This window comes from Ursus maritimus, unplaced genomic scaffold, assembly GCF_017311325.1.
Source record: "Ursus maritimus isolate PB19 unplaced genomic scaffold, ASM1731132v1 scaffold_20, whole genome shotgun sequence".
Taxonomy (NCBI): Eukaryota; Metazoa; Chordata; class Mammalia; order Carnivora; family Ursidae; genus Ursus; species Ursus maritimus.
Window position 1 is genome coordinate 32,693,330 of NW_024424453.1, and position 25,315 is coordinate 32,718,644.

At 45.2% G+C, this 25,315-nt stretch overlaps 1 protein-coding gene across 2 annotated transcripts in view; it reads right to left on the reverse strand.

The window, feature by feature from the left end:
- Window positions 1–25,315, reverse strand: part of RFTN1 (raftlin, lipid raft linker 1) — a 192,714-nt gene that overhangs the window by 47,215 nt on the left and 120,184 nt on the right. For both annotated transcript variants that reach the window (XM_040636843.1, XM_040636842.1), the window contains exons 5-6: window positions 9,201–9,540; window positions 2,218–2,421 (exon numbers count right to left, since the gene is read on the reverse strand). In XM_040636843.1, the coding sequence (XP_040492777.1) occupies window positions 2,218–2,421; window positions 9,201–9,540 (544 nt within the window). The remainder of the gene's footprint in view (window positions 1–2,217; window positions 2,422–9,200; window positions 9,541–25,315) is intronic.

The window sequence follows — 25,315 nt, forward strand, 5'->3', positions numbered from 1 at the left end:
AGGGTGAAATTGCATTTGAATTTTGAGTGGGTTTAAATAAATGTTGTTCTGAGAATTTTGCAGCCATCCCCGGGACCGAGCCGGGCAGCTGTGGTGGAACTGCAGACACACACAGGCTTGGGGCTCGGCTTCCAGCTGCACTTGCCACGGGAAATTTCATGTTCTGTCTTCCAGCAGAAGGGCTGGATTTCACGCAGCTAAAGCCAAGGGAGGCTCTAACATCATTTCAAACACTCAAGTCAAATCTGAAGAAAAAAATTCTATGAATGATCTGTGTTTTTGGACTCAAGGTCAGAGAACAGGGAAGGAGGAAGGAGTAGGGAGCCGTCCTGATTGCCAAAGCCAGAATGGCCCCAAAGATGATAAATGGCATTGTGAACTTTTGAGGTGTCCTCAGCTTGCCCCAGACACGCTGGGCAGCAGGACCAGAGAAAATTTCCCTTTTGACACCTGAATTCTCCAAAGCGGGGCTGCCTTGTAGCTGCTATGTTCAGTGAGTCACTGAACATCTTTAAGATGTTAGTACAACTAACCACCGGTTTCCCAGGGAGAGATTTAAAAGGGCGTATAGCCACAGAGAGCCTCTACGGGTCTAGGGGAAGAAAAAAGGAGTCACTGGCACCGCCCTAGATGGGAGATGGGGAGTCCCTGCAGGAGGCAGGAGGCTAAGGGGCTCCTCCCTGGTCTCCCCTAAGGCCAATGAGTCAGGGCTGTAAACATCTGCCCCAAGAGGATGCCACTGGTGTTTTATGGTGCATCTCAAAACTGACTGGATGTGCTTTGGCTTCCAGGACCTTCTCAAGCACCCAGGGAAGGCCTCCTTGTACAGAGGGAGGCTATTAACCTTGCCACCAGAGAACTAAATTGGCTCTTCATTGGTTGTATTAACGAAATGTATACTCTAGAACTGCCCTAACACATGACTAGCCACTAAGCACATACAGTGATTTATATTATATTTATGTGCTTTGAAGTGGCCACCAGCCATGTGTGGCTGGTGGCTACCATACTGGCAGCACATATACAGAACTTTCCTATCATCACAGAAAGTTCTGTTGGACAGTGCTGCTTGCCAGGCGTTCTTAACAAGTCAGCCAGGACCTTTCTTATGTCATTCATCCATTCCAGAATGGTTCTGGCCACTTATACCATACAATGCCTGCTGCTATTGTATTCATATGTTAACATGAGATATTGATATTTAGGTAGGAACAAAGGACTCACATCCACAATTAAGACCTGTCTGTGCTGTACAATGTTCCAAGGCTTCTGATGATTTAAAGCATGTACCTTCAGAATTAAGACTGATGTCTCTTCCACAGATGTTTGCTGGCACTTTAAGGATTCCAAATAACGTAGAATCCAAACTCTGTTCCTGACTCTGCTAATTCTTGGAGAGAAAACTGCTCGACAACCAAGACACGGTGCTGTCAATGCCCCCTGCTAGCTTTTGCTGGGATCAACAAATTTGGTGTTACGTTTCACTTAGGCATCCCGCTGACTGGCAGCCCTCAGGATCCTTACATGCTGGCATGTTGGCCCCACTCCCCAAACTGCCTCCCAGCTTTGATGCACCCTAGTGACTCAACTTGCTGTTGTGTTAACTCCAAATCCTTTCTTTGCCTGACACACTTCCCCGCTGTGGGCACACTCCCTCTCTGCCCTATACGAGTGGCCATCAATACGGCCACTTCATGCAGCCACCCCCAGAGAGAGCTCATTACCGAGGAGGCGGCACTGGGTGCCATGAGACCCAGAAACAGTGTGTGTCTCTACGGAGCTTACAGAAACGAGGCAGTTCAATTCACTTCTCTGGCGTTAATTCCAAGGTGCTGCTCCTGCTACTTCCAACTGTAATAGTGTCTACAAACAATTTGCACTTTTGGAGCGGCATGATCCCAGGGGGTAATTAACAAACGGGGAATCATCTCTTTAAAAGCCTTTAAAAGCAACATGGATCAAAAACCACCATCAAAAACACAGAATCACTTCCCTTTCTCTGTCATTTTTGAAGATACCTGGCTGACTCCTAGAGAGGTTCAAGGAGCACTGGTGGTGGATTTTGTGGACAATTCCTCCAAACGTGTTAATTAGAAATCAAATGCAGTGAGTTTATCAGCTGCGGGGCTTTCTGAATGGGGCCGGCTCTGAAGACGGGCTAAGATGAAAAGAAAAGCAGGGTTGGTGGGGGCTGCCCAAGGTTTGTAACTTCCATACCATTGACCATGCCAAGGTAGAAGACTGCATTCACCAGCATGCCTCCTTTCCGGAAGTGGTCACTCATGTGCTCCAACCAGTTGGCGTCCAAACTGCTCACTGTCTGGCCGTTCTTGGAGACCCGGAGAGGAATGCTGACCGGATAGTACTGCCGGCACTTCTGATGGCTCTTCGGTTTGTTGAAAAGGGCGAGGATCTCCATTTCTGTTGGGATTTGTAAAGGAAGTGGGAGAGAAGAGGTCAAACCGTAATAAAAATCTGTCGTCACTGGGTCTAGTGGAATCTCTTAGGAGCCTGGAGAAATGCTATCAAAGGTAAACTGTTAGGTTGCACTGTTGTCAAATTGATAAAACCTGATTCCAGGTTGTAACTTAGGGAGCCTTGAAAGTGACGTGGACGTCAAAGCTTTGGCTTCCAGTGGGGGACGTGGGTTTGCGTCTGGCATATATGATGAATAACTGTTATCTGGGATCAGTTTGTACAGTCAGGTGTTTGTGAAGACATTGTAGACATTTCTAGAAACTCATACAAAGGTGTTTTGGGGAAAAAAAAGGTGGAGGTATTTGGGTAAGAGCTGCTCTTTTGAAAAAAAGGTGACTAGATGGAGGCACATAAAAATAAAAATACTGCTTTAATTCCAGGAAACTTGTACACCCCTGAACTCACTATTTATAAACTACAGCGGTGTTTCCTAGGGCCAAAACCATAATACTTAATCTAAGTACATCAAAAACACACCATTGATATGTAAAAATAAATATGTTACCGTACATGGGGGTTCCGGCCTGGAGTGGTAGGTAGATGACACTGGGAGTGAGGCTCTGAGCTCTTCCTTCCTTATTTATTGCTCAGTTCTTCAAAGATCAATACTCACCACCAGCCGGCAGCTGACCCGCACCAGCCGTACGTGCTGCCGGCCACGAGTGAGCAGCGTCAGCCCCGAGGAACAAATACCTGGAATTTCAATCTAAGTCTTGAGGGTCTATTTTTGTGTTACTCATTTAGTCAAGCAATCAGAGTCTACCTAGCTTAAAAACCTTTGCTCACACAGGCTAGTCAGGAATATGCTTTGGTTTCCAAAAATATCTATTGGAATAATAAGAAAATCCCCACCCTTCTTTGAAAGAAATATTTTAAAGGTCATAAACGACGGTTGACATTAGCAAAAAAGGACAAAGCACGCTCATGCTCCCTGCAGGAGAGACCTGGCCTCGACCCACATACTGGGACGCCGTCTCTCGTACCTCAGTATCTCACAATTTTGCAGGATCCAAACACTAGCTGAATTATTATTCTTTTAAGCAGAATCACTTTCCTTTATTTAAATAAATGAATTTAAAAAGGAAACTTTGCTTCATGACCATCAGGGAAACAACTACCACTTGCTATAAACAGAAGCGAATGATGAGGCACATTAACACCAAATATGTCCATCCACACAACATCTAAAATTATCCCAATAGGTATTGTATTCTGGGCAAAGGAAGTCTTTTACGGCTCCACCTGAGCAAACATCAGCTGAGATCTCCGGGGAGCAATGCCAGGCCTTGACACTTTGCATCAGCAAGAGTTAAGCTACCGGGGGTGGGGGTGGGGGCATTTCAGGTTATCCATTGGATAGAACCAATTAGGGAAGAAAGGTGCCCATCTTCAAAAGTGGCCACCTGGCTTTTAAACAACTGAATCTGGCCTATTTATGATCCCCACTCCAGATTACCTTTCTCAGTCCACTTGCCTGACTCAGGAAGCCACCTCTAGCCTGTAAATGCTTTCACACAAGAAATTAGGTCTTGGTGTACGGAGGCAGCAATCACTAGACTACATTCGTGACTTTGAAATACACACTTGAGGAATGCAGTCATGCAAATAAAGGCTTGTGATGGAGGGGAATCGAGCAGTGGATTGGAGCTAAGGGGGACAGGATGTGAACTACATGACCAGGCCTACTCCAGTCCTTAGGTGCTAGGGGTTCAAATAAAAGGCACGGCTACTAAAGACAAGAGGATAAGCAACGCTTTAGTGAGTCCCTGACTTCGTCTGGATTTCTTCCAAAGCAAACCCTGTAAGTTTTTGAGTGCCAGTAGTTTATTTGGGAAGTGATCCCAGGAAATAGAGCGAGGGAATAGGGGTAGGAAATAGGGAAGAGATGGAAGCCAGTGAAGGGTGCATTAATGAGCCAGTTATTGCAATATAGCAATTGGGGCTCAGTTAACAGGGCCCCCTGAGACACTGTACAGAACACACCTCAGATTGCCTTACCAAGGGGCAAGGAAGCCTGGGCATTTATCCTCAGGAACTGAGGGCCACTCCTGAGGTACGAATTCCCTGAGGGTGTCTGGCCTGCTGGGTGGGGTGTGTTCCCATTCCAGAGAACGCCTGCAGGCAGAGGCTAAGACAGCTGTCCTCAGGTGACCCTAGGGTGGGCCAGAGCACCAGTTACCACAGTCTGCTCTAGTCAAGCACAAACTCATATAGATTAAAAAGAAAAAGGAATCACAGCTTCTACATGGGAGAGGTGAGTGGAGAATTTGACCGTGGCCAAAGTCCAAAAACACATGACAACACTTCATCACCCAGAAGGATTTCCCCACTCACATGGCAAGACAGAAACACAGCCTTCCCAAATGCGTAATGAAACAGAAAAAGGGGAAGGCCAAAAGGGGAAGCGGGGGCTGCTGGACGTGGGGTGAAGGGAAGGCAGAGACTGCCAGACAAGGTAGACAGCGCGGTGCTGACAGCGCCCCAGCTCCCCATCGGAATCTTCCCCAGGGAAGAGGGCTGAAGCCAGAGACAGAAATAAATTTGTCAGGAAGGGAAGGAAATGCTGCTGGACTCAAGAGCCTCCAAAGCATTAGTAGCGATGAAATATTGGGAGAAACCTGATTTCAGATGTGTAACCCTTCAGTTAACTCCCCTCTCCTGTTGGATCCTTGGCCACAATCCTCTCACTACTCACATGGAAACCGGCCAAGAGAAACTGTCCCCAAATGATGCCCTTTGATGTTTTAATATTCTGATTCTCCAGCACACATCATCACATGAGCAGGCACCGAGGGTTCCAAAAAGAAGTCCCGAGTTTGTTTAAATTTTCTCAGCTGCTCTGTGACTCTGCCATGACCCCAGCTGGAAGATTTTTCCAGACATGGGACAGAAAGTCCCAAAGGAGGGGGGAAGGCATTGTTTCTGAGTATGTTCTCAGAACAGCTGAAGAACTGGACTGGGAGAGTACCCAAGGAGCATCAAGACTGTCTTGACTTGTATTTTTGTCTTCTTGTCTTTCTCTTTCTCCCTGACACAGGGGAGCTTGCCTCATGCAGAAAAGTCCCTGTACTATGATAGGGGATACATACATGTTTGTTGGATTGACCTGAGCCAGATGAGTCCATCAAGCTAGGAAAAGAGGAGGGGGTCTGGGGCCTCCTGGGTGCTGCCAGCCTGAGAGCCAGGCCCGCTAAGGCCTTGCTAAGCTCCTCGGGAGCAGGAAGGAAAGAGGGAGATGCCCAGTTCTGAGGCCCATGCCAGGCAGTGGGGATTTAGGCACGGGACGGAAGTCTGCAGTCTGTCTGCAACTAAGGCCCCAGAGAGCCTGCGATTGGCAGGGAGCAGGCAAGCTGGTTGGGTCCCAGTGTTCCAGAGACTTCCAGGCTGGAGGGAAGAGAGTTCAGCGTCTGGCTACAGCATGGGGCTCCAAATGCTAGTTGGGAGGAGGAGGACACTGGGGAGTTGACTGGGTGGAGAGAAACATGTGGGAGTCAGACTTGACCGGTAGCTGGACTGAGTGGGGGCTAAGGTCTGCTGAGGTCACAGGCAAGGGGGCTCAGACGAAAGGTTTGCACTGGGAAGCAGGGCTGTGGGCTCTGTGGTGGGACAAGAGGGCAGAAGGGCCTGGAGCCCATCCAGATTCCTGAATCTGAGAGAAACTGCTTCAGACTTCGGTCAGGCGTGGGTACGACCAGCAGGGCACCTCTGGGCCTGGGTGTGGCCTATTTGTGAGGACAAACTAGGGGAACCACTGCATACACAGCGCTCCACGGGAATCCCCTGGCAAGGACGGCGATAGCCACGGGCACTTTCACCTCCACCATCTGATGTGACCCTCCCAGAGCAGCAAGATCTCTGGGCTGCATGGGTTCTGCGCCCAGAAACCTTGAGTGGATCCCTCAGACATCACAAGCTGGAAAGTAGCAAAGCCAAGAGTCTTTCCAACCCCAAACCTTGGGCTGTTTCCAAATCTAACAAGAGGCTAATTTCATCAGTACGCAGAAAGCAGGAGCTGCTGACCACGGGTGGGAGCTCAATAGCTGTTTGTTAATGGACTGAATGAAAGGCCAGAAAGATGGTGGCAGGTGGCAGGTGGCAGATCTGGGAGGACGCAGAACCACAGGGTAGAACCATCCTGGGGGCATGGGGAGGGGAGGAGCGCCACACAGCAGAAAGGCCAGACTCAGGAGGACACCTCCTCTCCCTCCCTACCCAGGGATCTGGCTGCCAGGGAGGCCTACTGAATAAAATCCCCTCAGCCGAGAAATACAACTGAGGTCACTGGCTCAGGTTTCTGGCTGGCATTTCTAAGCATTTTAAGTGACTAGGCACAGGATACGAAGGGCAGCGCTTAGAGAATGTTTGATTATTATTTCAGTGACAGTGAGAACAATCTGAAGTTGTGTGGCGCTTTCTGGCCTCCTTGTGTCTCTGACTGAAGATGTCGCAACAGAGATGCTGAGGGAAGGACAGACAGGAATGTCGGAGACCAGGAGAGAAGTGACAGGTGGACATCTGGGGACCCCTTCCTAATCTTTCCCTGCACTGGCCTTCGCCACCTGCCCTGTTCACTACAGATGAAGAAAGCATGTTCCCCATCAACAGAAATGCATCACAAGGGGCCATTCATGCTCTTCTGAGCAGAGCTGCTGGGGTGCTGTGTTCGCCATAAGGCAGGGCAAGTGTGGGAACGGCAGCGCCCAGGGGTGAGGCCTGGAACTGTCCCTGCACCAGCGCGGGAGATCTCTGCGCAGCAAGGACAGGAACCCTCAGGAAATTCTCCAGGACCAGGAAATAAAAATCAATGATCAGGAAGACAGCCACATGATGGGTCTCCAGAGGGACCTGCGTGGGCAAAGGGAGCATAACCTCTGGACCAGAGCAGCCGCTGAAGAGCCCACGGGGACGGGGAGGGCCCGCCTGCCCTGCGTCTGGATGGCAAATTCGCTGGCAAGCCCTATGTGAGCAGTTGCTGCCTAGACCCGGCTCCCCTAGGCCTCCTATAAAGGAAATAAATTAAACGAGGGGAAGGAGGGGGAAAGAGGGAGACTCCCTCTGGATTTTTTTTAATTGTCTTGCTGTGATTGCCTATTTAAGCCCACCTGGCAGAAAGAGGAGTAAAAACACTTCACCCTCCTTAGGGGGCCCTGAGAGAAAGGCAAGCCGAAAGCTGAGCAAGCAGCAGGGAGGGGAAGCTGGGGGGATGCGGGGGGCAGGGTGATGGTGCAAGGAAATGCTAAGACTTCTCAGGAAAAAGACTGAGGAGAGAGACTGGGGTCAGGTGAAGGCCATGACCAATGCTGACAGGGCCCCTGCATGTCCGGCCGGGGAGGCTGGATGCTCAAGCTAGGAGATAAAATTTCACTACATGAGGGCATGGAAGGTGACTTTCCTTATCTGTGAAATGGGCTTAATAATAGCACCTGCCATCATAAAGCAATTGTGAGGCACCATCAAGATGGCACATCGGAAGAATTTTAAGTGACTAGGCACAGGATACGAAGGGCAGCGCCGTCATGACTGTTGTCTGCCCACCGCCCACGGGGCCATGTGTGCACTGGTAACACCTGTGTGTTCATGAACTGATGAAACAAGTCCAAAGGCTCATTTATGCCACACAATGAGGAATAAAGGACAGCAACAAGCTGTCAAAATTTCAGAGACCTGTGGCCACCTGAGCAGAGAGATAAGGGCCAGCTTTGTGCCTAGACAACGGACAGCCAGCTGCCCACTGAGTGAGATTAAAGTGGGGTACTGTAATACCCTCCAAAGCCGAAATTCCCATCCACTATTGGGCTGACCAGCTCCAGACACACATTAACCCATTATTCCTCAGCAGGATCTGTCTGCTAGTAGAGAACAGGGACTTGAAGAAATGAGACACAGGCCAAGACACCTCAGGCGTTGAGGGAGCTCTGTGTGTTCAGCAATGGACGGGGGTCTCTGGGTGAGGGAGGTGAACAGCCCCAGGGCAGCATGTGGGGGAAATGGTTCTAGGACATGTCCCCCAGTGAATTTTCCCTGCGGCCAACCACAGAGGGCAGGAAGTCTGGAAGCAGGCTTGGAGAAAGGTGGATTCTGGAACGGGAAATATCAGAAACGTCCTGAGGGGTACTTCAGTATAGCCTGCCTCCCTTCTCAAAGCCAGGGTTCCGTGCGAGGTAGACGTCAGTGGGCAGGGCTCCTGAGCCTGTGTGCCATTGTGACAGTTCACACTTAGAGTCAAGCAGGGCTGAGAGCTTTCAATGTATACCTCACCTCACCTTTCAGCAAGAAACTATTGTTCCATCTCTATTTTCCATCCTCAAAACTGGCTTCTTTGATTTCTCTCCTTTGGTGGACATTCAAAATGAGCAGACCAGAAGTGGGGCGTAAGTTCTGCACTGGTGCCCAGCACGGGAGCGCTTCCTGTGCTAATAGTGAGGTCATTCAAGGGCAGTGCAAGAGCGTGGGGATAAAATCCCTCACATTCTAGAATCCACCTCAAATATGACACTTTGGAGCAACTACAAGGCAATTTCATGGGGTTCTGTTCTCCCAGAAGTCACAACGTCAGTAAGCAATCGGTCAGGAGGCCCAGAAAAATCCAGTTTCTCCTGTTGGATGGACTGCTGTCTATACACTCTCATTCCATTTTGTTTCCCTAAAATGCCAAGGGGATTACTGGAAAGCTGTCAGCCTCTCTCTACGTGGGTCAAAAGTCCCTATGCTGACATACTTACTTCCCGAGAGTGGCTCCTCACGCACTTCCAACAGGTCACCATCCGGCCCATCCAGAGTCTTGCTCACCCCGTGTGGAGACAATTCTGCACCGTCCCCTTCTCCGGAGGGCAAGCTGGGTTGCTCGGCAACAGGCGTCTCCCCTCTGGGGCCCTGGCTTGGCTCCTGGCCGCTGTCTGTCCCTGCCAGAGCACCAGGGTTCTCATCAACCCCGCACCTGCCCAGCTCCTTTCCCGCAGCTCTGGCGTCCCCTGGGGGGCTGCTGCCTGCTGACTTCGCCGGGCAACCGTACTGAGCTATGACACCGACGAATTTCAGGCCCTGACTCGCAGCCTCCTGGACCTGTGAGGCAAACAAAACGAAGGGGACCGAGTGAATGGGATGTTCTGTCAAAGGGGGATGCGTGCAACATCCAAAACACCCCGCTGAAGGCGTCTGTGGCTGTTTTGGTCTGAACATGAAATCTCTCAAGGTAGCAGACACTCCATGTCCCCTCTAGGCAGCGGCCACACCCTAAGCCTGGCCCCACTGGGGACAGACAGCAAAGGGCTGGCTCTTTTTAACTATGAAGCATGTGGCTAGACAGGGCTGAAGAGTACCTCTCTTTGAAATACTGCATTAGTCCCCTATTGGTTATTTTTTTCCTAAGAGGCTGCAAAAAGTTTCTAAAGAATGAGTTGGAACAAAGAGTTTGAAAGAGGAAGTTCATTTTGTAAGAGTTTATTTTTTTCGTTACTATTTTTTTTTTCTGATGAATCACCTACTTCCTGCCAATCAGGCTACCGTATAATCCAGTAGGTCTATATAGCCATATACTAACTACCAGATGACATTTTATGACCCAAAGAGCTTCCTCTTTTAAACAATTGTTTTGGCACAGAAGGGCGGAGGTGGGGAAAATCACCACTGCATGAAAGCTGGTGTGTACGTTCCCCACAGCGGGGAAATCTGACCAACACCTGCTCCGTGGTGCTCTCCGCCTAAGCCAAAGGCACCCGAAAACGACGCTGGCCCTGCAGGTGTTGCTTGGATCAACTCGTGACTCTCCAGGCCATGGTGTCACAGGTAACTTGCTTTTCACTTCCTGAGCCCCTGAGATGGGGGGCTAACGGCCATGCAGAGTACCGAGGCACTTTAACTCTTCCCTCCCTGACAAATACCCCCAGGCAACTCAATTTAATAGTCACAAGGGAAAGAAAAATGGAAAATAATAGTCTAATAAAATCAAGCAAGAGCCAGCCCAAACTAGGCAATCGGCGTTAGGGGGCTTTCTGGGTGAGGATGCTCAGGTCACTTTACAGATAAATCAGGAAGTGAAGACCTCAGAGTTGTATAAGTCTTAGTCACCAACCCCTGAGTGGATGACCTCAGAAAATCTTGAGGTTTCTGCAGCGATCATCCTCCGTCATTTGAGAATTAGTAAGAAACGCCAGCATGGAGCTACTCTCTCTAAGAGACAAGCAAGCCGAGGCAGCTCTCCTTGGATGACCCACCCTAACCTTAAGCTGGAGGTCATTTTAGTTCAACACTGCACATTCTGGAAAGCAATCCAGAGCAGTTACACATGTACAGTCCAGTCTTTCTATAAAATCTCGCCTGTGCTAGAAACAATGACAACAATAGGAGGAATTACCATCTAGTGCAGACCTACTGTGTCCCAGGCACTGTACTAGGCATTTTCCATAAATTGTTCTGTTTAATCCTTCAAAGACCATTACAAAACAAAACCTTTCCATTCAACAAACCCCTTTCCATTCTGAAAATCCATTTTTCACCCATTAATCTGTGATACCCACCTACTTTTAGGAACTGTTTTGGAAAGCTTCTGAGAGAAGACGCAGGTAACAAAAGTTTTCAAATGAAAAGAGGGGGAGATAATTACTGTCCAAGAACCTTAGGTTAAGAGAAGCTACTGCCTACGAAGCCTCGCTCTGAGCTTCCTGGCAACACAGGCAAAGCAATGGATCTTACAATTCTCACAGGTAATGAGGAAACATGCCAGGTCCATTAGAGAGAAGCATGATTTGCTGTAAGGAACAGAGGAATCTGTTGCAGGACTCTTGTAGAGCCATGGAGTAAAATGTGTCTTCCTCAGTTTTACAGAAAATGAAGAGACATTCTTCTTACATCACTTATATTCTGTTAACCCTTGATAGCCGGTGAGGACAGGAGGCTATGGCACAGGGGCGGAGCTAAAGTGACAGGATCCAGGTAGCTGCGGACAGCTGCTCTTGGGCGTGTGTCAGAGCTGGGGAATTGGGCCCGGTGAGCATTGATTCCTCCCATTCCCACGACAGGGGATGGAGGTGGCTTTTTTCTAATCTTAAGTTTTCTAAATCTGTGATTTATTTCACACATGACTTTCCTATGCCTTTTTGGAAGCGGTTTGGAAATGGGCTTTTTAAAGTTTTGGACACGTTATGCAAATTCTCAAGGCACTAAACCTGTAGTAAAAGTAAACGAAACCTAATGACCACAAATTTTCATATGTGAGAAAGTGCTATTAATAATTTCCAGATGTAGGTCCTACAGGAAGGACAGTGAGCTCTTCCCCCGCCAAGCTGCAGACTTCTGTTTTAGCTGTCAGGTCCCTACACTCCAGTGTGGCTCTCTCCTTCATCAACTGCAAATCTGAGCCTCTCCATTTGCTGGGGCCCTGTAGGAACAGGGACACTGTCGGCACCTGGCCCATTCGCACCCAGCCCCTGCTGAGAGTGTCTCACCGCACACAAGACACCTCTGACTGCCAAAGCATTTTGAAGAGCTGGTCCCACTGAGGGCTCGACCACAGGCCAGTCTCAGCCTGCGTCATGGGGTCTGAAGGCAGAAAAGGCCTGGCTTGGAGCTCCAGGTGTGCAACTCTGGAACCTGAGTATGTTATGTAACTTTCTAGGCCTCAGTTTTTTCACCCATAAAATGGGGAGGAATCCTACTTCTCTTGTAGTCGCTCTGCAGGTGAGACATTACATATGGCAGGTGTGCGGAAGGAGAGGCACAAAGAAGGTACTCATGGCCATCACTGTTGCTCTACCCTCTCTCCTTATAGGTTCCAGGCTTCCGTGACCCTGCAGAGACTGCTGACACTCATCCGGAGTAAGGAGGCGAGGACTCTCGACACAGGGCATTATCCCAGTCCTCTCCTTCCTTGCTGGGACTTGCAGTTGGAGAAGCTTTGCGTTAATCACACATGCGCCCTTCTTCCACAATTAACTGGACAACCATATTGCTTGGTGCTACTGTACCTCAAACTTATCCTCTATGCCACGGGTTCCTGAAGCGGGGTCCCATATTAGCAGTATCAGCATCCTTGGGAACTTGTTAGAAATGCAAATTCTCAGGCCTCACTGACCCAGAAATCCTGAATCAAAACCTCCTTCAGATGTGGTCCCCAAATAGGTTTTGTCTAGCACCGTATTATTTCTGGATCGTGACATGATCCCGACATAAGGGTAGGGCCCAGAGGCTTGTGTTTTAGCAAGGCTTCCAGGTGATTCCAATGCACCCCAAATTTGAGAATCACTGTTCTAGAATACACATTTCACACAGGCAGAGTTTTGTGCACTGCTGTGTCCCTGGTGCTAGAATGATGTCTGACATAAAGTTAGTATCTGTGGAATGAATGAATGAATGAATGAATGAATACAATAAATAATGAGTGAGTATGTATGTCTCCTCTCCCAGAATGAGCTCCTTGATGGTTGAGATGGAGACTGATGAATTTCAGCTCCCGAATTCAACACACTGTATTAAGTTCCTACTGGCCCAGACTAACATCGTACTTCAGTGCTGGGGCAACAAAATAGGAATCCCAACCCTCAAGAAGATTCAGCCAATTATTGTAAACAGGCTTTAAAAACAATTATACCAACATGGCACAAAAGTGCTTATTTTATAATGTTATGTTAAAAAAATCAAGATTCTAAACTTTAGAGACACAGTATCATGACAGCTATATAATATTACTATTAGTGTGTGGTTTTTCAAAATTCATCTAATGAGTATGCATATTACTTTTATAATTAAAAAAAGTAAATATTCCACAAATTTCTCATAGGGACTGATAAATATAGTAATGGATATAAAAGCACAGAAATGACAGTGAGTATTTCTGCCTGAAGGGGAGGCTGTAAAGTTTCTGACAGGTCAGGGCTGTAACAAATGAAATAATGTAATACAACAGGAAGAGGTGAGGAGTGTGACAGAATTGGAGTGTGTATGCCTTACCTTACATATTCAAATTCAATTTTTTTTTTCCACCAAAATACTGTGCTAGGCAAAACCTATTTAGGGACCAAACCTGCAGGAGGTTTTGAAGGATGAATAGGAGTTCACCAGACAGATGAAAGAAGGGAAGTATGGCAATGCAGGTAAAGAGAAAGAAGGATCATCATTGGCAGAAACCTGTGGTATACAATAGCCTAATGTATTGAAGTAACTTCTATGAATATTTTTGGATCATGACAGGAGAAGCCAGGAGTGGGGGGGAGGGGACTGGAAATGAGAAGGGCCTTATTGTGGATGTCATTGAATGCCATGCCAACAAAGGCTGTGACTTCACCCTGCAGGCCAGCATATTCCCCAGTTTTCCCATTGTAGTAACTCCAAGAGCACAGAATGGAGGTTTGAGGGCAAAGCACAACATTTCTTTGAATGCTCATCTTTTATCTTAAACACTAACGAGAATTTTGTATCCTACACCATAGTACTATACACTATCAAGACTTTTAACAAGATGCCAAAGTGAAACGCCTCCCTCCCAGCTCCATCCCAAGTCTTCCAAAGAAACTCATGTCTCAGGAATATGAAACATCTTTGTGCATAAATCTTTGCAGCTCTGCTTACTTCCTTTGGGTGGATTCCTGGAAGAGGAATTAATGGGTCAGGGGATATTAACTTTTCAAAGGCCTGATACAGGCTGCCAAATTGTTTACCAGAAAGGAGGAGTAGTTCTTTTTAACCAGAGGAACCGCATTTAGATTTTATAAAGATCAATATTTGGCTAGACCCTAAGGGCCTTGCCTCTTCTAACTCGAGTACAGCACTTTCTCTTTCTCTGTTTTAAAGCCATTTGACTATGTTTGTTAAAAGGATCCTTGTTTGTTTCTCATTCACTCATTTCTTCCTTTGTTCATTCGCAGCCTTTATTGAGCAAATCTCCTGAGTGTACTAATGGCGGGCACCAGCTGCCATTTGTCAGGGTTCACCCTCAGCCACCCGGTCTCCTCACTCTATACTCCCTGTGGTGACCTCCTCTACTCACTTGGTCCTATATTAATTATTCCCAAATTTGGACTCCCCAGCTGTGGCTTTCCTCTGGAGTTCACACCTACACAACATATGATCATAGCTGCGGGGTCCACCCCCACCCTCATCTCTCCAGCTGGAGCCACAGGCGTCTTCTTTAGCTCTTGCTTTTCTCCAACCCTACGTTATCTGCTTACCACATCCAGTCAGATTTATCCCCCAATGTTTCTGGAATCCCTCCCCATTCTCCATACATCTAAGATCAATTTACGTCAGGTCTCATCTTCTGCTGCTGGACACTGCCATCCCTCCGAGCTACACCAGGTCCTCGTGAGCATGGAGGCAAATCAATATGGAAGATCAAAGCACGAACACCCAGGTCACCTTGTCATGGAATTCCCTGCAGACTGGCACACGTGCGCCTATAAAATTTCTCTAATGATTGTGATTACTAAAACAACTGTCAAATGGTACAACTCTTCCACAAAGGACTTTAACATGCATGATCTTAGGCCCCACATAATACCTTACAGAAGAGGAAACTGGCTCTGGGACAGGTATGTGACTGGTCAAGCTACCCAGGGCTAATCACAGGCAAAGTCCAGATTCAGCTCAGTATCCTAAATCCAACCCAGTACTCCTTCAATGGTACCACTCTTCCTACTTCATGTAATCTAGCCTGTGCCAAGATGCTCAGTTTTATACCACTTTAAACTGAAAAACACCTGTACCCACCTTCTTATTTCTGCTGCATTTAAGAACCACCACACCCCCGACACTTACAGGAGTAACACTGTTGGTTTAGGCAGCAAAAATGAAATAAGACTGTTTTCAACTAATCCAAGACTTCACTCATCAACTGCTCTGTAATGAGTAAGCACAAATTTGATAGTAACTCTATTTTCCCAACCTAAAATCAGAGATTATGATGTGAAAAAGATTTTTTCTTTTTAAAAAATTTATTTCTATGAAAAGTCTCAACTCATTATAAAAACGAGAGCTTCTTTGGTTACACATTTTTAAAAAGATTTTATTTATTTGAGAGAGAGACAGAGTATGAGCAGGGGGCAGGAGCAGAGAGAGAGGGAGAAGCAGACTCCCAGGTGAGCAGAGAGCCTGACACAGGGCTTGATCCCAGAACCCCGAGATCATGACCTGAGCCGAAGGCAGACGCTCCTGGTTATATATTTAAAGAATCACTTTCATGAAAAATAACAACATGACCTTGGACTAGTCCCAGAAAATCTAAGTTGTATTGTCTGTTACTCTGCTTTCAAAATGAATACCCATGGCTGAAGATGGGTTCAAATATGTCCAGGTTTCCCTTACTGTCTGGCAGTACCATGCTCCTATGAAAACTGTTGTCAGCTGAAATGGCATCAAGAGAAGAAGTAATTACCATTAATTTCTATGGGAAAAATTTTGAGCTGTCCCAGACCCCAAAAAATAACCTCTCTTAAGCTTTTTGGATACCTTAGGACACATTTTGCTAACAGATGCACAAAACAAATAGAGATAAAGCACATATGCTCAAAGACACAACTCGAAGTTATGGAGGCTGGAGGCTGAGATGCGAGTGTAGGTCCTGGGGAAGGAGATTGGGGGGGCCACTGTTACTGTTCAGGGTGCATGCTGCCTCTATGATGGCTTACTGCAAAACACGTGAAGGCTAGTTTTGCTTTTTGCCTTTTCTCATAAAAGCAAAAATCCTTATTGGATTTCTTTCCCTTGGTGAAAACAGGTACTAAGGTAGGTTTTTGTAAAAAAAAAAAAAAAAAAAAAAAGTGGCGTAAAATGAACTCTTGAAAAATGGGGGATACCTACACTCTGTCTAGTACCTGTGTTCTGTTTTAGAGGACATGTATCAGTCAGGGTGAAACCAGTTACACAGAAATGGAACATGGGTTGGATTTTGTAAAAAGAAAAGCTATCTGTAACGTGGAGAAAGGAGAACAGGCTCCTGCTAACGGGTCAATAGGAATTGGGAGCGCCCACAGGGCGTATGAGATGTCATGCATGAAGGGTCAGAGTCAGTCGGAGCACATCTTGTCAGAATTTAGTGAAAAAGTTGTTGTGGTTAATTTTATGTGTCAAATGACTAAACTATGGTGACCAGTTGCTTGGTCAACACTAGTCTAGACGTTTCTATAGAGATATTTTAAAGATGTGATGAACATCTTAACTGACTTTGAGTAAAGCAGATTGCCCTCCGTAATGTGGATGGGCCTCACTCAATCGGTGGAAGGCCTTAAAAGCAAAGATTGAGATTTTCCCAAAGAGGATTTCTGCTTGTAGACAACAACCTAGAAAATCTGCCTGAGTTTACAACCTTCAGACTCAAGACTGCAGCATCACTCCTACCTGAGCTTCAAGCTGGCTGGACAGCCTTGCAGGTTTGGGACTTGCCAGTTCCCACAATCCTTGAAATCAATCAATTTCAATCTCAGTATCTCTCTCTACAGATAGATCAATCAATAGATAGATAATCCCATTAGGTGTGTTTCTCCAGAGAACTCTGACTAATGCAGGAGGAGAACAGGGAAAGGGAGTGAGGGGTATAAGATAGCACAAGGCAGGCTGATAAAGGTCTCTAACTCTAAACCTGACTTGGTGTGACATGAAGAGATGGCTAGGAGCTCCCAAAAGGCAGGGAGAGAGTGTGTGCCCCAAACAGAAACAAGACCACTAGGACTTAACCTGGCACTGATTCAAGGTCCCAGGGGAGAGGCTGAAGTATGGCAAGAAGGTTACCAGGGGTCACTGTTGTCCAGGTAAAGGAAATTGCCCCACCACATTTTGAAGTGAGGAAGGTAAATCCTTAACTGGCAGAGTTAGCTTCTACAAGTTACAGGCAGTTTCTAACTCTACGATGAACTTAATAGAATTTTCATAACTCATTAGCTCACTAATGTTGGAAATCAGAAACTCAGAGCTGTATAGAGCTGTGCCATCCAAGACGGTAGCTAGCTATTAGCTAGGTGTGACTATTTAAATTTAAATTAAGTCAAATAAAATTAAATGAAAAGTTCAGTTCCTCAGGCACACTAGCCACATTTCAAGTGTTCAATAGCCACTTGTGTCTAGTGACCATATTATTAGTGAAGATACAGAACATTTCCATCATCATGTAATAGTAAATATTATTATGAGCATAATAAATCATCTAAATACTGAATAACAGAAACAGAGTTTTCAACAGTGACTTCAGAGGCATATAACATAGGGAAAAGACTAAGACACTGTCTCTCTCTCACCCCCCCCCCCCACATTTACCCTAGACCAGACCACTACCCACTTTGACCCTCCCCCTAACACATGGGCCACCATTCTGTGACAGCTGACATTTTAAAGTCTTTAGGTATTTATGAAATACAACGGGAACCTACAGAGGCATGCACTTATGTCAAGAACGGGCACAAAAATGCTGTTCTGCGTTACACGGTTACGCATGAGTCTTTACGGTGAATATTTTATCATACGCACACAACCCTTCTCATCTTTTGTCACCTAAACTCTTGTACAGCTTTCTGAAAAGAAAGGTTCAAAAATAACACAGGTTTTAGCTCAAGTCTGAAGATACCCTTAGTTCTGATGTGTTAACATTTAGCTTTAGGAATTGAAACCTTTATTAAGCACTGCTGGGAGTTTAGCACAATTATCATATAAACCTGCTGGTATTGCAGCTTTCTCCTTTAATGACTGGGAGGTCTTAGAATGAGCCCTGGACAAGGAGTCTGAGACCTACAGCTTCGGACCCAACTCTTCCACTCACTAGCGATGTGACTGGTTAAGACAGCAGATCTAGCTGAACCTCCACTCCCTCATTTATAAAGTGGGGTTAATAATACCCATTCATTCATTCCATACCTCAATACTTACTATGTGCTAGGCACTAGGAGCAGGGGACACAATAGTGAGTCAAACAGGCATCCCTGCACTCTCAATTTAATGTGATCCAACTCAAGGGGTAACGTAGAGACACTGAAGAATTAACGCGTTCAATCCTTCTCAAACTGTCTATTGATCAGTTTGAAGGGCCACCACTTGCCCTTAAATCCCTGGCCGGGCTGGGGTTGGGGGGCAGAGGTATTGCTTTATTCTCCTCTACTATTAGGGGTGATTTGGTGGGAAGCTCAGAAAATGCTGAAAGAACTTGGAAAGCTACAAACTCCCTTAAAAACAAAAGGAAGAGGTGGAGCCCAGCATCCTGGTGGCAATAGAGAATGGATCCATCCTTTGGTAGCTCTCTTCAAGGCAAGCATTTCTGACAAAAGGAATTTTATTGGTGCTCATTATCTGTGTTAATTGACTTAGTTCTTTCATTTAGAGTGTGCCTATAATTTCATAATTCATTAAAAGCGTAGTGCATGGGAGTTATAAATCAGTAGAACTGAGAGGGTGTGCTGTTTAATTCCTATTCCTCAAAGATCTTCAATTAGCTATTGGTGCCCCTGAAAACCAACCCACTAGAGGACCCTAACCTGTCAAAGTCTATATCAAAGATGCAAATGGGAGGTAAACAAGGAAAGGCCAATATGTGAGGAATGACTCAGTGGTATCTCAAGTAGCAGCCAAATGGACAGCAGGGTAGGGCCAGAGCTGGACCTTAGGAAGACCTGGAGCCAGTGTCCTCAGCACAGTCAGGAAACTTTCTCCAAGTTTTGTCCCTACTTTTATTTGTTAGCATCATTCTTCTTTCTTATTTAGGACAAATTTTTTCCATGTGGCAGGAAATAGGATTATTGCTAACTTCTGAGTTTTCTGCTTACAGCCTAGCCACTGGAGATAGGAATGCCCAAACTTCCTGGTTACACACTGCAAAAGATCCCAGAGAAGGGCTCTGATTGGCCCAGCTCGGATGAGGTGTTCACTTCTGGGCCAGTCAGCTCTGGCCAGGGAACAGCTGGGTGGCTCCCATGGAAGTCATCTAGCTGGATTATTGGAACAAAGGTTAACAACATGAAGAGGTAAGAAAGTGTAATAAGTTATGTAGAGGAGGGCAAATGCTCAGTATGCCTGCACAGAAAACCCGTAATCACAAAAGCTTACGTTTATTGAGCACTCACTGTGTGCTGCAGACTATTTTAAGGGCCATACATGGGTTAACTTGTTTAATCCTTATAATAATATAGATTTTCTCTTTTATCCCCACGTTACAGATGAGAAAACTGAGGCACAGAGTGGTTTCCCAGCTTGCCCAAGGGCACACAGCCAGTAAATGGCAGGTAGGATTCAAAACTAGGCAGTCTGGTTCCAGAGTCCACGTTCCTACCTATTATACTGTTCAGTATTATATTGTCTAAACTATATCCTATACTCTAACCCATATTATGAAATACCAGGCCTAGATCATGAAGACTGTTGAATCTTTAGATTCTGGACTTTTTACTCTGTAGGCAATGAGATGCCATCATGGTGTCAGAGCAGCAGTGATATAATCAGGTTTCTCCCGAGGAAAATTGATCTGTCCACAGGATGTGGTATGAATTGAGGTGGGGGGTGGTAGTAACAGAAGTGAGCAGACATGAGGCAAAAAGAGTGGTTGAGGGCCTGGGAGTCACTACAGAGTTTGTGAGAGAGGTTTTAAGAGCTATGCTTGCCTGGGAAGGATGTGAGTGAGAGGCAGATGGGAGACCAGAAATAGAGACAGCAGTCTGTCAACTAAAAGGCCAGACACCATAGGACTCTGCTAAACCACTGGTAATCACCCAAACAAGGACAATTTGAAAGCAAAAAGTGGAACTACTACTAATAATGCTTTGATGACAGGGATGAGTTGGAACTGTCTAAGGAGACTGAGGCATATGGCCACCTAAGTTAAACATGACCAGCAGTGAAGACCCAGAAAGCTGCTTTAAAAAAGACTCCCATGACTGCTCTCTCTCATCCTTCCCTGCCCAACATGTGGTCTGCTTCTTCCATCACTCTTCTGCTATTACATCCTTGGCTTTCTCTGCCTGGCCTCTCCCACCATGTCAAATCCATCCCACCCACCCAGGGTCACAAGGAAGGCTCAATGTCTTCCATCTAGACCATGAGTAGACATTGTGCTGACCTGCAATCCCTCCATCCACCCCTAGCCAGAGCTCGTATCCTCCCCCTGGGGGGCCTCCCCCACATCTTGTTCACACCCCTCCACTTTTAAGAGCCTTTGTTCTTTTACCATTCAAAGTTAGTTCCCTTTGGGGTCTAAGCATATCCTTTTGTTTGGGATGCTGTCCCACCCAAACTCTCCACGACTGGTTTCTCCTTGCTACCAGGGTCCTCTCTTCCCATTTATGACCCTCCCTGAAATTCCAGTCTAAAAATGGTCACCTGGTCAGGCTTTAACGTATCTCTTTCCTTAATTTTTGTCGTATCACTTACTTCTACCTGTTTCCTTATTAACTTTTATCTTTCCCAGTTGAATGAGAACTCTGTGAAGGCAGGAATGTTGTCTATTTTGTTCCCTACAAAGTCTCCAGCATCTGAAACAGTTGTTGGTACCTCGTAAGTCCTCAATAAATGTCTATTAAAGGGAAGAATAGGAAACAGATGAAATTTGCAGCATCTGAGGTTACTTCTAAGTGGAACGTCTATGACTCTACAATTTCAGGAACGATCCATCTGGGGCCAATAATGTTTTGCAAATAACACTCAATTGAGATTTTGAAAATCTGCACATCATTTGCTACTCATCTCATTTTAACAGTGAAAAAAACCTGAAGCCTAGAAAAATTAAGGGGTTGCAGGTCCAGGGGTACATCTTAAGAAAGCCAACTGTTAAAATTATTTGTAGTCCCTTGGGTTTCTAGTCCATCTCTTAACAAAAAAGGTCAATCTTTCGCTCAGGCAAAAGAAAATATACAGCAATAAACAATTTGTTCATATAAGTACTTCCTATCAAGGTAAAAAATTCCTCAGAACTGGGCATTCCTTGGGGCCTTCTTTCTTAAAGGAACTACCTAACACAAGACTATGCATTTCCTTAAAAACGAAACAAAACAGCTAGAATTCAGAATCCTGGAGCTGCTGAGGTTGACAACCCCAGTTTTATACTTTGGTAATACCAGTGACCCTGGAATTACAGGCTTGGGGCAAAGAACCTTAAGGGCTTATTAAGACTCCTGAGAATATTCTGGAAAACCAGTTTTAGAGTCTTCATGGAACTCAAATCTCAGCACCACAGTTACATGATTGAGGCAAAAGAACATAAGTTTAAAGAACTTTAACCAAGAGCAGATGTTTCCCTTCACACCACGCTGCTTTAACATCCAGTATTTGTGATTTCCACCCTCAACCCCCACCATTCCCTGATTTACATAGGCCTCCAAAACATTGACGAAAGTCACTTTAACAAAATGTTGAGATGGTGTGGTTGGACTAGTGCTATCCTAGTTTTACTTCGTGGTTTAAAACAAAACAAAACAAAAAAACCCTTTTCTATTCCCATGACTTCAGACCAACAAAAATATAACACTGTCCTAATGGCATTTGAAACCCCCATGGTAAACAGAGCAGTTAAACTAAGTACTTGGGATGGTTTTCATTACAATGTGCTAAAGAAATGAATGTTTTATTGTTCCTTTGTAAATACCCTGGAGAACCCCCGGACAGTTCTTCTGGAAGATGGAAATAATTTGAGGGAGTTTCAGATCTCATGAAGATACATGATCTCTTTGAGTAACAACTAGGATTTATTTTGGTGGGGAGGGCTTTGCATTCACAAATATTGAGAATTACCCTTAAAGATTATTTTCATTGTCCAATAACCCTTATATTCAATACTCAATTCTACTTCTTGCCTTCCTTTTTATTTTTATGTATTCCATTTTGCCCTCTGCTAGGGCAAAGTTCTCTCCCAGTAGAATGAACTGTAAATGAACATAGCATGTTCAAATTCATGTATGTGGCAGAGTGTATGTTCCAAAGATGGTCACAACAGGATTTCACATTCCAAATGGTCTGCTAGAACTGTGTTACTCCCCCATCAAGAAGCAGAGTCTATGTCCCTCTACTTGAATCAGTATGGGCTTTTGTGATGGTTTTGACCAATGAGTGAGGTAAAAAGGATGCTATGTGACTTTTTAGGGCTGGTCATAAAAGTTCCATAAATGTCCACCTTGTGCTTTTGGGATGCTTGCTCTTAGGACCCAGCCATCATGTTTTGAGCAAGCCCAAGAGTCTGTGGAGAGGCCTGTAGCCAGCAGCAACTTGTCAGTCATGTGAGTGCGCCATCTTGGAAAATGGATCCCCCAGCCACATGAAGTTGCCCCAGTTTATACCACATGGAACAAACATTAGTTACCTCTGCCAAATGCTGCCCAAGTTGTAGATTTGTGAGCAAAACAAAAGACTTGTTGTTTAGGATAGTTCATTATACAGCAAAGACAACCTCTTAAAATACAGCAAACCTCACTAACTCATACCCAAGGGAAGACACCAGACTATAGTAATTTCTTAAAGTCAAATCCACATCCTTTATAAAGGATGCGGTTAGCAGCACTCTCAAATATGCAGAAATGTAAACAAGGATAACATGAATACTTCCAAAGAGTGGGCCTTGAGGGATATGCTTTAATCGAAAGGTAAGAAGAGTTTGTAATTAGCTTCACAGTTTGTGATGATGCATCCAAACTGCTGGAACTAGAGGGTACTCGGAGGTAAGCGTTGCCCCTGCGGTGTGCCTTACATTATTAATCGGCTGAGCAAACCTGTAGATAAACATGAGCTCAGTTCTTGTTTATCACAAGTTACAAATGTGCAGAATGTGAATTAATGATGATGTTTTACTATTCAAGAGCGACACAGAATAATGCCCACATTCCCAGGCACCATCAGAGTCAGAAGGGGTTGTAGAGACCTCTGCTAAGCGTGAGGCTTAGGGAAAAAAAAAAATCCTTCTGTGTTATTCTTCAGGTGTCATAAAGAGAATTTTCCATTGCCCTCTGGAGAGTGTCTCAGAAGGTAGTCAGAGTAGCAGCTACATCTCTCATTCAAAATGGGAAGTCACTGAAATAAAGTTTCTACACCAACTGAATGATAAAGAGTTCCATCAAAAGCTAACTTTATTTCTACGAGGACTATATTTAAACATTTTCTTTTAAAGTTTTCCTATCTTTTCAGGTATTTTCTTTTGACTTCTACTCCCGTTGTCTTCCATACCCCAACCTTTTTCTCTCTGAAGCAGCTTTCTTTATAAAAGCTTCTCTGCTCAATAATATCCTTATCACCCCACCAATAACGTCCTTACTGCCTCCACCAATAACATCTCTATCTCTGCTGCCAGTTACATGCCTATTTAAAGAAAAGGTGGTACATGTAAATGATGGACTATTGCCCAACCATTAACAAGAACGAAATCCTACCATTTGCAACAACGTGGATGGACCGCCGAGGGCATGATGCTAAGTGAAATAAGTCAGGCAGAAGAAGACCAACACTGTATGACAGAACTCATACGTGAAATCTAAAAAAGTCAGACGCACAGAAACAGAGCAGAATGGTGGTTACCAGGGGCTGGGGGTGGGGCAGGAGAAACCATGAGGTGGGGGTCAAAGGGTACAAATTTACGGTTATAAGATTAATACATCCTGGGAATGGAATGCACACCATGATGACTATTGTTAACAATACTGTACATATTGCAGAATTGAAATCTGCTAAGAGAACAGATGTTCATGTTCTCACCGCAAAAAAAAGGTAACTATGGATGTGTTAATTAACCTTAATGTGGCAACGACTTCCCAATATGTAGGTATATCGAATCATCACATACACCTTAAATTTACACAATGTTATTTGTCACTTATATCTCAATAAAGCTGGGGAAAAAAATAAGATTCCCCACTACTCCCACCAATATACCACCCCTATCACCCCCACCAATAATACCGCTACTACCCCAAATCATAACATCCATAATATCCCATCAGATTACATGCCTACAACCCATCCTCCCCAGCTATCTTTTCAATACCTAGGAACACTGCTGTAAGGCTAGCAGAATGAAGACATAGACTGGGAAGTAATTAATTAGATGGGAAACCTTGGTTTGATCCATTTTCTCTTACTGCTTAGGCTAGATGTATAATAACTGGTTATTATAGTACTTGGGCCTTTTGTCCAAACATACATATCTTGTGTTACTTTTACAGATTATAGCACCACCCACATCATGATAATCTATCTTAATTTTTAGTCCTGTAAACACTTAAGTCAGAAGTGATCCAACAAGTGAATCATTTCAAGTTTCCATTTTCCTCACAACATGTTTTTTTTCACTAGAGTCTCACTCAGACAGCAACGTTTACTTCTAACCTTAAAAAAAAGAAAAAATGTGCAAAAATAATAGCCCTTATACTAAACTCCCCAGTCACAGTTAGTTAAGGGTGGGGAGAAACAAAAACAGTTATCACTCAACAAACATTGATTTACTGGATGGAGAGCACAGAGAATGCTAAAATGAGCCCGTTTGGCAATCAAATTCAGCATGCCACCATCATAAACCGTAAATTAGTCAAATAAACCTCTTTAATGAGGGAGAAATCACTCCAAAGCCGGACTGACCACAGAATCACAAAACATGAGAGATTACCAATGTGCAAAGGCCTCATTTTACAGAGAAGAAAACAAAGAATTCAAAAAAGTGATGTGCCTTGCTTAAATGACTGTTACTAGTTAAGTAGCAGGTTTCCTTTACCGGAATCCGGAGAAAATTCTGGAATCGGGCTTTTAAATTTCCAGAGTTCTCCTTGAGGAGGCAAGTCAATTTCAGTAAATGAGTAAGTCCTCTGTGTCCACGTGCTTCCCTCCCTCCAAACCCTGTTCAACACTGCTGACTGATCCCAACGCGACTGGCTCGCTGAGTGGGAATTCTCCCCCAAGGCAGAAA